General features: G+C 53.2%; 1 protein-coding gene across 4 annotated transcripts in view; it reads left to right on the top strand.

Moving 5' to 3' along the window:
* CPEB1 (cytoplasmic polyadenylation element binding protein 1) overlaps positions 1-10924 on the top strand; it is a 33824-nt gene extending 22900 nt beyond the window's left edge. For 2 of the 4 annotated variants that reach the window (XM_010077238.1, XM_010077241.1), the window contains exons 3-11: positions 1794-2020; positions 3611-3860; positions 4181-4294; positions 4385-4489; positions 5475-5611; positions 6777-6975; positions 8356-8450; positions 8698-8778; positions 9423-10924. In XM_010077238.1, the coding sequence (XP_010075540.1) occupies positions 1794-2020; positions 3611-3860; positions 4181-4294; positions 4385-4489; positions 5475-5611; positions 6777-6975; positions 8356-8450; positions 8698-8778; positions 9423-9533 (1319 nt within the window). In that variant the 3' untranslated portion in view covers positions 9534-10924. Of the gene's footprint in view, positions 1-1393; positions 1406-1793; positions 2021-3610; positions 3861-4180; positions 4295-4384; positions 4490-5474; positions 5612-6776; positions 6976-8355; positions 8451-8697; positions 8779-9422 lie in introns of all 4 variants that reach the window. The other 2 variants (XM_010077240.1, XM_010077239.1) reach the window with 2 other exon arrangements.
* The last annotated feature ends 543 nt before the right edge of the window (positions 10925-11467 follow it).

An 11467-nucleotide genomic window follows, 5' to 3' on the forward strand; every position in this document is an offset into this window, starting at 1 on the left:
CTGTACAGTCTCCTCCCCGGCTCGAGCCGTCTGCGGCAGCTTTCCCTCAACTCCCCGCTGCAGCTCGCAGGGCCGCTGCTGCTCCCTGAGCTCTGCCCAGGGTAAGTACTGCTGGGCCAGCAAGGTTTTTCTGTGGCTGTGGGGTTGGGTGTAAGCACTGTTGGGGTGAGCCAAGCAGATATTCCAAGGGCAGGAGGTCCCTTTCCAAGTGCAGGCAGAGGTGAGTTCATCAGCCTGTGCTGCAGCTGAAATGAGTCTGCTGGGGAAACTCACAGGGATAAGGCTCTGCAAATGTGGGAAGATGCTGTGACTGTTGCTAACAGCCCCTGCAGACCTTGGGATGAGGGAGATGCTTCAAGTAAACGACCCACCTGTATCTGTCTGGGGTTTCTGTTGGTGTTTTGAGGCTTCTCCCTGTAGTGTAAGGCTCTAAATGCCAGCTCCCCAGTGGGTATGCTGCTGCATAATGTAGCTTGGGACAGGTATATTCTGGCATCTCTTTGAGCATGGTCAAGCTTTCTCTGGTTCTGGTGCCAGGTTGGTACTGGTGTCAGACTGTAGTGCGCTCAAACATGATGGAATTTTTCCTCACTTGGTTTGGGTAGTGTTTTAGATTATTAATCCTTTTCTGCACAAAAGCTGGTGAAAATGTGGGTTCAAACCTTGTGGTCCTAGCTGGTTGAGATCAGGTGGGTCTGGAGGATATCAACTGGATCCCAAACTTGCTTTGCTGAAAAACTGAAACCTTCAGGGCAAGCTGCCTTGTTTTTGCAGCCTCAGAATAATTAAAACCATTTCTGAATGCTTTGCTCTCTTTCATTTAGTTTTGGGACACGTTCAGCTTGTTGAGACTTGCTCCTCTTGAATAGAGCTGGCTGGTGTCATGCCCCTGTGGGATCTCCTGTGGCCAAGCCTGCCCTGCATTCACTCTCCTTCTGGGTGGCAGCAGGCCCCATGTCACTGACCCGTGGAGCAGGATGGGACTTTCATGACCCCTTGGTGGCCTGGTGCTCTGCTCAGGGGGTGGGTTTGAGGGGAGGAATTTTCTTGCCTTGATTCCCCGCAGTGGGAGGAAAACCTGCTGTTGTGAGGGAAGCGCTCTGGTGTGTACTCGTCTGTTGGCTCTTGGGGAGAGGCCTGACCAGACAGGTTCGCTGTGAATGCGTACCGGGGACAGTGCTCACTGCGAAGCGTTTCCTTTGTCAGCAGCCCAGGCTGGCACATCCCTGGCTGCCCCTTTGCCAGCTCCTGTTGGGGCTGACATATGCGGTGTCCCATTTCTGAGCCTGCAAATGCCTGCACATGGGCCAGGCCATGTTCTTCTCAGCATGGCCACTCGTGTCTGCAGCAAACATGGGCCCAGTCTATGCCCCATCACTAAAACTGTGGGTAGCTGCCCCCTCAGGTCCCAGCTTGCTCCAGCACAAGCAGCAAGAAATGCCAGTGTGATGGCAGCGTCCTCTGGAGCATTTGAGGCCCATAACTGGGACATGGGGTCTCCAATCCTGCTCCCAGATGAGATGGGATCCTCCTGGCTGATCTTGGCCTTGGGAGAATGACCCACCCTTGTGTTTGTCAGCTGCTGTTGGCTCCAGCTGTGTGGCACCATGCATGCTCTTTGCTATCAGTTGCAGCAGCCTCTCTGGAGCTGTACCTGCCAGATGTGCTGTTTCCCAGACAAGCTGTTCATTGGCTGATGGGAGACCAGTGCTCTCTTGGGCCTCTGCCACCAGAGTCAGGAGGGAGGGAGGTGTGTCATGCTGCAGCACTGACTGGCTCTTTTTCTGTTGCAGTTCTCAGCATGCTGAGTAACCCTCTTGGGAATGTCCTGGGGAAGCCCCCACTGGGTTTCCTGCCTTTAGACCCCATTGGTTCAGACCTATCAGAAAAGTTTTCCACGCCGGCGCTGAGGAACTCCCGCCTGGACTCCCGTTCCCTCCTGGACTCCCGCTCTAGCAGCCCCTCGGACTCAGACACCAGTGGGTTCAGTTCGGGCTCTGACCACCTCTCCGACTTGATTGTAAGTTTGGGTCTTGCACCTGCTCTGTGGTTCCTGATGTCTTGATGGGTTTCTGGGGAGTGGGGGGAAGCTGTGTGGGACTGTGGCCCTGCCTTCTCAGGAGGGGAAGGGACTGCTGGAGGGAGCTGTCATGCCTACACCAACCCAGTGAGGTTCTCCTGCAGCCCAGGGTTTGGAAGAAGGGCTGCTTATGCAGTCCTCCTCCAGCACAGACTAACAGTATCCTTATCTTTTATTCTTCAAAATAATATTTTGGCCTTTTGGCTTTGTGCTTGCAGCCCTGATGTCTGGTTAAAGTAGCTCCCGGAGGGGTCTGAGTGCTTGAGCTGGTGTGTGGCAGGAGGGTGCCTGTGCTCTGATCCCCACAGGGAGGCAGTTGATGAGCACAGCTGCCACCAGACTCCAGCCTGGGCTTCTCGGGAGCTTCTGTCTCTGCCTTTCATTGCCCTTCCCATTTGCTGACTGCAATTCTCCATCTCGGAGCTGTTTCTTCTCGAGCAAACTGGGTCTAGCCTGCTCCTGTTCCCTAAAGCAGAGCTAAATTTGGAAGCCAGCGAGCAAGGCAAGCAACTGTCTCGCTGACCTAGTCTCTGCTGCTGGGTCTGCGTTGCAGTGTGAACAGCAACTCTGCGTGCCAGCAGGTCAGCCCAGCTCTGCAGGCGCTGCTGCGTAGCTCATCCTTGGGACCTGAGGCTAAAGCCAAGCCTGAGCTGCTCCTGGCTCTGCCATGGTGCAGCTGCAGCCTTGACTCCTGTTTTGGGGTGGGTGTGAAGGACACAGCTGGCTCAGTACAGAGTTGATTCTCTTATGATCCACCCTGGAGAATCAGGATCCAGAGTATGGGTTCTGTAAGCAGCTACAGTACCCCGGGCTCTGAGGATGGCAGGGCTTTGTGCTGGCCTTGCTTGTGAAAGTCAGCTCTTCCCGGCACAGCCTCGGTGTGGGCAGCAGTGCTGCAGCAGCACACAGCTGGCACTCAATAAGCTGCACAGAGTGTCTTGCATCCCTGCTGCTTTATTAATCTGTGCTTTTACTCCTTCCGCCCCAGGAGAAGCACATTAAACCTGCGAGTAGTCAGGTCTGGAGTCAGCTGAGCCTGCACCCTGGTCAGGCAGGCCGGGGAGCTGGTCTGCAGAGGGCAGGAGCCTGCTGGCTGCCTCCAGAGCTCATGGATGCTGCTGGCAAGCTGTGCCCACTGCAGGCAGGGCCCAAAGCAAAACATGAGGCTCCTCTCTGGGGTGGCTGGTGCTCCATAGGGGTGGCAGCTGTCTTTGAGGCTATGCACGTGGAGGGGAGCTGTTAGTTTTGTGGTCCACAAGGTGCCTCCTGTGTAACAATCCCCGCTACTGATAATTTGGCATGGGTTCAGTGGGGAATGGCTGCAGAGGCAGACCTTTCTCAGAGAAACTGGTCCCATCACTGCCTGCTCCAGGCTGGTGGGACAGGTGAGGTGGCTGCTGTCTTCCCTCTGCCAGACCTCAGAGGGTCTGAGATCAGAGACCCCCCCTCTCCTGCTGTGGGTGATGGCAGGGTCCAGTATTAGATGCTCTTACTCAGAAGCTGGGTTTTAATGTCAACTTTCTCTTGCAGTCAAGCCTTCGCATCTCGCCACCTCTGCCCTTTCTGCCTCTCAGTGGGGTGTCAAGAGACCCCCTAAAGATGGGAGTGGGGTCCCGGCTGGATCAAGATCAAGCTGCCCTGGCTGCAGTCACTTCTTCCCCTGCGAATGCATCAAAAAGATGGCCTGGAGCATCTGCGTGGCCTTCCTGGGATCTCCTGGACTCTCCAGAAGACCCTTTCAGTATTGAAAGAGAAGCCAGGCTTCACAGGCAAGCAGCAGGTAAGTTGGATGGCGGATCTCAGCAGGATTCGATGCATGGTGATGGTCCTGTCCTTCTAGGAGGGCATGTAGGTGGTCTCTGTGCAAATAATGTGGCTGGATGTGAGTTTGCAGCAGATCAGACCTTTCTCCATGTACAAGCCTGACTGTGGGTCTACCTGCTGACAGAAGAACAGGCAGGAGGTGTGGGCAGCTGCCTGTTCCTGCTGCAGCTCTGTTGTTGTGGAATATGGGGATTTATATGGGGATTTATTTGGAGACCTGTGGGAGAGTGGTGTATAATTGGCTCTTTACTGAGTGTTGCTTGTGTTCTCTCTAAGCTGTGAATGAAGCAACTTGCACCTGGAGTGGGCAGCTGCCTCCCCGAAACTACAAGAACCCTGTCTACTCCTGCAAAGTGTTCCTGGGAGGAGTCCCATGGGACATTACAGAAGGTGAGCAGCCCCTGGCTCTTGGATTTTGGCATTAGGAGGGTGTAGGACAGAGTTTTCTGGGGGGATGCTGACTTTTCTCTCCTTCTGTAGCTGGACTGATCAACACCTTCCGTGTGTTTGGCTCCCTGAGTGTGGAGTGGCCTGGTAAGGATGGCAAACACCCACGCTGCCCTCCCAAAGGTAATATGCCTAAAGGTAATAGCGACACGGTAGGGTTATTTTTTTCCCCATGCTATGTTACAGCACGGATGCTGGGATGGTACGGCTGCATGCTGGTGACTGGATGGTACACAGAGCACCCCTAGGGTAAATGTCCCCCTCTCACTTGGGTCAGCACCAGGGTTGCATAGTCACTGTCACCTCTAACCTCTCATCCCTGCTGTCCCTCACAGGGCTGGGCAGGACCGTGGGATGGGGGAAACTTTTGGTGCTTCCGGAGCCCTGTGTGGGGCTGTCTTCTTCCCTCTGGTCCCCACTGCCAGCTCAAGCACCCAGAGTGCACACATCCTTGGCGTAAAGCACATGCGGTGAATCCAAACATGTGTCTGCAGTGAGCTGGCAGGCTGTGGGGACTGGTGAGCTGAGCAGCGCCTGGGGCATAATCCTGTCTCTGGAGTAGCTGGGCTGATGTGTTGTATAAGCAGTGATGAGTTATGGGGTAAGGAGCGAGTCATTTGTGGGCTCAGTGGTTCCTCGTGGCCTTGTCACCAGAGCAGTGCCATGTACAGAGTGCTGGCACTGATGGAAGGGATTTTAAAGCCCTGAATTTACATTTCTGGGCCAGGACATCCTAAATGTGAGGCAAAGTCTGTTCTTGTGCAGACTGCACTGTGACCAGGCTCCTGTCATGTCTAGATGTGGCTTTGTGCGTGGGGGACAGTGGCCTGAATGGCACTAGATGTGGGCACTGTGCCCCTTTGTGCTGTGCCAAATTTGGGCTCTTTCCCAGCTATGCTGGGCTCTGCCTTACAGGTGGGTCCCTTGTAGAATCTGTGGGGCAGGTGCTGCAAATTGCTGCTCTCCCCTTGAAAGGGTTAGGGACAGCAAGGGACATGCAGTGTGGACACTTTGGGTGGCATCTGAGAGTGATTCTTTTTGCAGGTGTCTGCAAACTGGGATGATCTGTTTTTCTTCTACGACACTTCTAACAACTGTTTTTTTTTTCCCTTCGCCTCTGAAGGATACGTCTACCTGGTGTTTGAGTCGGAGAAATCGGTGCGTGCTCTGCTCCAGGCATGCTCCCAGGACCTGCTGAGTCCTGACGGGCTCAGTGAATATTATTTCAAGATGTCCAGCCGCAGGATGCGCTGCAAAGAGGTGAGCAGACCCATGGAAGTTGCCCTAGAGAAGATGAGATCTGTGGAAAAAAGGGAGTGCAGTGTTACTTCAGGAAAGTGGTGCTAAAACGGAGCAGCAGAAGTGAAGATGGCCAAGAGCCAGGTTGAATTTGTGTTCCTGCAGTAGGGCTGGACACGGACAAGGAGGGAAGTGTCAGGTCTGTTTTTGTCCTTCACAACAGCTTGTGTTGGGATTTGTGACCTGGAGCTCCTGGATCTGTGCAAGACCAACTTCCTGGAGCCCAGCAGCTTTGGTTAACTGGAAAGGAGCATGGAAACAGGGATTTTTACCACTTCATGCTGCTTTCAGCATACCTTTGCTTGCAAAGACAGACTTTGATCCTCCTGGTGCTTTATTAAACCTTGTCTGCTTGCAGAATTAATGGCTTTAATGCTCACCACAGGCAGATATTTTGGATCCACAGGTGTAACTGCAGCTGCTCCCCGGCACAGCCATGGCTGGCTGACCGGTGGAGCTGCTCTGGAGGGTGGAGGTGCTGAGGTTGGCCTTCCAGGAAAGGGAGAAGACTGTAGCTATAGATCAGGTACTGCTGCATGAGTTTGGGGTTAAAGAATTGAGATTCAGTTCTTATCTAGACAGGCACAAACTAACTGCACTCCAGACAGCTCCCCTGGTGTCTGGCTGTTGGCAGCATTTCCATGCTTGGTGATTTAGCTCTGGCAGAAGTTTTTCCTCCTCAGAGCCTGATATCAGTCCTCCAGCAGATGGATGCTCCTGTTGGAATTGGCAGTGGGTGGGTTGTTTCATGCGTCTCCTCCAACAACAGGCTCTTGTGCAGGGGGGCATCTGACTGGCCTGTGAACATGGGTGCAGCCGGTAGGTAAAATCCACAGATTGTTTCCTGCCTGCCAACCCCGAGGAACCAGTGTGTTAGATTCCAGTTTGGCTGGAAGCAGAGTGTTGTGACACGTTTCTGTTCACTTGAACCTTGTGGGGTTTCTGGAGCTCCAGAGCTGTCATGCCCTGGATGTGGACCCTGAGCAGCAATAACAAAGCAACATTTGCAGGTTGGGGTAAAATTTGAGGGTCTGGGATGGCCTCTGTCAGCCAAGGGCACTGTGGTGTGGCACAGCGTGTGGCTTTGTGGGCCCTTGGCCGACCCGACCTGTTTGTGTGGTTCCAGGTGCAGGTGATCCCATGGGTGCTGGCAGACAGCAACTTTGTGCGCAGTCCATCACAGCGGCTCGATCCCAGCAAGACGGTGTTTGTGGGTGCTCTGCATGGGATGCTGAATGCTGAGGCTCTGGCAGCCGTCATGTATGACCTGTTTGGAGGGGTGGTCTACGCTGGCATCGACACGGACAAGCACAAGTATCCTATTGGTAAGTGATGATCCCACCAGGACAGCCTCCCCAAGGGGAGCTGGGCACTTGTCACTCATGCCCCAGGAGCTGAAACATTGCATATCGCCTCCCTGGTGGCCTGCTGGGGAAGGTGACAGCACTGAGGTGACTGTGTGGAAAAACCCTGCAGCTTGAACATGGTTTCCAGGCTCAGGCTGCAGCGTGTCATGAGTCTCCTGTGTGTTGCTGGGCAGGAACAATGTCAGGTTTGGTGCAGAGCTGTCTGTTGCTCCTCACTGTCCTTGGACAGCTTTTGGGCTTTTCTGGCCAAGGTTTGTTGCCCAAGTCGTGCGTCAGGATGTGCCTGTGCTGCTGCAGTGCTTTGTCACTGAAGTGGTGCTGGGGGGACCGTGCCAGGGAGGGCTGGGAATGGAACTGAGAGACTTTCAGCAAATTCTTATTCTTTTATGACCACGGACAAAGTCCTGCACACCAGGTTGCTCTGTGCTCGCACTGTGAGGTCCTTGAACGTGACCTTAAAACCTCCTGGGCGTCATGCAGAGGTTACTCCCTCAAGTAGGTGAGATCTCTGGCTCCCAACAGCAGATTGGCACTTCCACCCCTGAAGCTCTTTTAAAGTTGTGGCGATTACCCCAATTTTGGTAACTAAACTGTACCCTAATTTTGTTCATTGTTTGAAGCCTCTCCAATGTACACAGCATAACCCCAAACCAGACCCAGCTCCTCCAGCCTGTGTGGTGCTCCAAGAGAGCAGCAGATGGTTTCTGGGTAATGCTTTGCTCTGTGGCTGTACAGGGTGAGCTGAGCTTCAGCAATCTGCCGCTGTGCGGGACAGTCCTGTAACAGCCAAAGCTCCCCCTACACTGAGAGCAGAGACTTGTAGGTGAGCACAGATGTTTTCCTGGAGCTGAACAAAACTTGGCTGGAAACGAGTGGTGCAGGAATGCTGCTGATTGGCAATGAAGCTGCAAAATGCAAGGCTCCAGGATGAGTGGGAGGCTTGGAATAAAAGCTGCTGAGCTGTCTCGGCACCGCTTATTTCATATGCAGGTGTGGAGCCTGCTGCTGTGCTGCCCTCAGCAGTGCCCTGACAGCCTCCTTCCACCTACCCACCTGCTGCTGGTCCTCCTGGGAGCACTGCTGCCCGTAAGCTACCATTTTAACCAGCCCAGAGTGTCTGTGGAAAGGCCTTTCTGCTCCTGGCTGTCCTTCTGTTACTGCCTCAGGAGGAGGCAGGCAGAGCCACGAGGCCTTGGGTATGGTCTCCCTGCAAAAGCTGCTTCCCCGCCAGTGGTTGAACTACACCGGGGAAGGCATGGTGCTGGCAGCGTGTCCCTCTTGGCCTCCCCCGCTTCCTGCTGTAGGTCAGCCTAACGCTTGTGGTTTGGCTTGTTCCAGGGTCTGGCCGTGTCACCTTCAACAACCAGCGCAGCTATCTGAAGGCAGTGACTGCTGCGTTTGTGGAAATCAAAACTACCAAGTTCACTAAAAAGGTGAGTGGAGTTGATGGGCAGCCTGGGGGGTTCAATCTGTGCGGGGTGAGCAGTTCCCCTGGGAACACCAGGATCCGCATAACCTGTCCTGTATCCCTGTGGAAGCAGAGGGGTGGTGAACTGCTGCTCTGCCTGCTCTGAGGGGTGCTGGTGATAGAGTTGGGGTACCTGGGGAGGAGGGGGGACCATAGGGAGTGGGCAGTTGCTCCCAGCACTGCTCTGTGCCCACTGCCTGGTTCTCCTGCAGGTTCAGATTGACCCGTACCTGGAGGACTCCATGTGCCAAGTCTGCAGCGCCCAGCCCGGCCCGTTCTTCTGCAGAGACCAGGTGAGGCTTTCCCTGCGGCTGTGCTCGGGGGAGCAGTGTTCATTTTAGTTTTTGGGGTTGCATGTTGTCCTTTGACAGGTGGGGATGATAAAGTTTTCACACAAAGGCCCCAGCTGGGTCCCTGTTTTGGAGGGGCAGCTCCAAAAGGAGGGAGGCAAAGGCAGCTTTCTATCCCGCCTTGAGCTCCGCTGGCACTGCCTGTGGCACCTGAGGTGAGGCTGCTGCTCTGCAAGCTGTGACAAGCTGGAAGCTGACATACTCTCACCCTGCAGCTGGTCCTGGGGCTGCCCGAAACACAGGGGACTCTGGCTGACCTCTGCTCGCTGCAGGGAGAGGAGCTCGGCCAGTGTCCAGTGGCTTCCTGCAGAATCAAGGGGAGAAGAGCAGCTCCGAGTGCTCCAGGAGGCTGCCTCGGGCCAGGGCCCAGATCCTGATTTTGTTTTTTAAACCTTTTTAAAAGGGGCCACACTGGAAGCTTGACACAACACTCCTTCCGGCAGCATTGCTGGAATTCCCTCCCTCTGCTTCAAATATCTGCTGTGCTGGGCTTGTGGGCTGCAGAATGGGGGAGGGGGGCATGCTGGTGTCTATCTTGCCTGGAAACCCCCTGCCCCACAGCGTTAACCCCTCTTCTCTCCCTATAGATCTGCTTCAAGTACTTCTGTCGCTCCTGCTGGCACTGGCAGCACTCCATGGAGGTCCTGCGTCACCACCGCCCACTGATGCGCAACCAAAAGAACCGAGATTCCAGCTAAAGAGGCCGCCGAGGTTTGGGGGGCTGCCGCGGGGCGCAGGAGAGAGTCCTTTTGTGAACCTGCCAAGGGGAGAGCGCACGAGCATGCCTGCTGGTGCCAGACCCAGGCTGGGAACGCGCTTCCTGAGGACTAACGGGGAAAAACAAACAAAAACAGAAAAAAATCTTACATTCACGTTTGCACTTGCTGGTCTTTTTGTTTCTGCACTAATGCACAGTGAATTTTTGTCGGGTTTTGTTTGGGGGGTTTTTTGAGGGGGGGGAGCACCCCTCAAGCGATTCTGCAGTTCCCAGACTTTGGTTCCTAGTTTGCTGACGAGAAGCAAAAAAAAAAGGGCCACGTGTTGAGAAGGTGTTTATGCAGATGCCTTCACCTAGGTTTTTTATTTATTAAAGGCGCTTTTTTACATTCCTTGCAATACTGATGGTAATAATGCAGGTTTCATTGGCTCCATTTTTTTGCAGTTGCCATACAGTGCCTTTCCATTCATTTAACCCCCATCTGAACGGCATAAACTGAATGTTCAGCTGGCGTTTTTTACTGTAACAACAAGGAGACTTTTGCTCTTCATTTAAAACCAAATCATATTTCATATTTTACGCTCGAGGGTTTTTACCAGTTCCTTTTTACACTCTTAAAACAGTTTTTAAGTCGTTTGAAACGAGAGATTTTTTTCCTTTCCTGGCAGCTTTTAACATTATTGCAATTTTGTGTCTGGGGGCTGCTGGTGGAAAGTTGTAAATCGAGGGGTTTGCAACAGAAGAACAGGATGGGCTTTTTTGTGGATTTGAAACTGGACCGGATAAACGATCTGAGCTGCTGTATATAGTTTTAAATAGTTTGTTGCACTTTTTTAAGTTGCACTTAAGGGGGGTTGATAGAGGTTTTTAATCACACGAAGTCACAGGACTTAACTTTTCTTTTGTAACTAGCTAAAAAAGGGCTGCGTTTCGGTGGACAGATGAAGGTTCCTGGGAGCCCTTTCTCTTAGAGGGGACAAGTAATTTTTTCCTTTCCTTTGCGAAACGTACAGAGTAAATGGTGCAGTCGACTGAAATGCTGCTGCTGGGATTTGAGAACTTTAAATTATTTGTTTTGTGATTTGTTTTTTTTTTTTTACTTTCCCCTCTATTGGAAGCTGTGTGCCAAAGAACCAGTGTCATAATTTCTCCCTCTTTTTGTTGTTTTTTTGGTTTGTTTGTTTTTTTTTTTTCCTGCTGAGCTGATGTTGCATTGTTGCATATCCCAGCTGCTCTTTGTGGGGTTTTGTGAAGCTGTGTGTGAAGTCTCTACCTCATTGTAGTATATGCAGGCAAGACTGCACTCTCCTACAGATGCGTGGAGTAAGCTGTGGTGTAGTTTTTGGCACATAATAAACACGTTGCAGCAAAAAAAAACTTTTGTGCTCCTTGTTTGGGGGTGGCAGTGTCTCAGGGCTTGGTGTGGGAATGTCTGGGAGAAGGTGAGCCTTGGCCTGGAGTGGTGGGGAAGGTAGGGATGCTGTAGGGTGCTGTGGGCTGGGGAAGGTAGGGATGCTGTAGGGGATGCAGCTGGAGGGGAGCTCTCCTGGGAGGTGCATTTTTAGATACCAGTTACAAAAGGCTCCTTGGGGATCGCAGCCTGTGTTCTCAGCCTTCTTGGTGGTAGGGTGACACCCTCTGGGGTGTGTGACAGGGGTGATGGGATGTCTACAGGGCTGGGCTCCCCCCACCCTGGGCTGCCCCATGCCCTCTGAGACGTCCCAGGATGAGCCCTAGACCTTGAATACATCCCCATCTGAGTCCCATATCCCACAAGACATCCTCCATGAGTCCCAGACCCTAAAACTGTCCCAGGATAAGCCCTATACCCCACAAGATATCCCAGGATGAGCCACAGACCTTGGAGATGTCCTGGTATGGTTCCCATACCCCTCAAGACATCCCCTCCCCTGC

This window comes from Pterocles gutturalis, unplaced genomic scaffold (assembly GCF_000699245.1).
Source record: "Pterocles gutturalis isolate BGI_N339 unplaced genomic scaffold, ASM69924v1 scaffold30318, whole genome shotgun sequence".
Classification (NCBI taxonomy): domain Eukaryota; kingdom Metazoa; phylum Chordata; class Aves; order Pterocliformes; family Pteroclidae; genus Pterocles; species Pterocles gutturalis.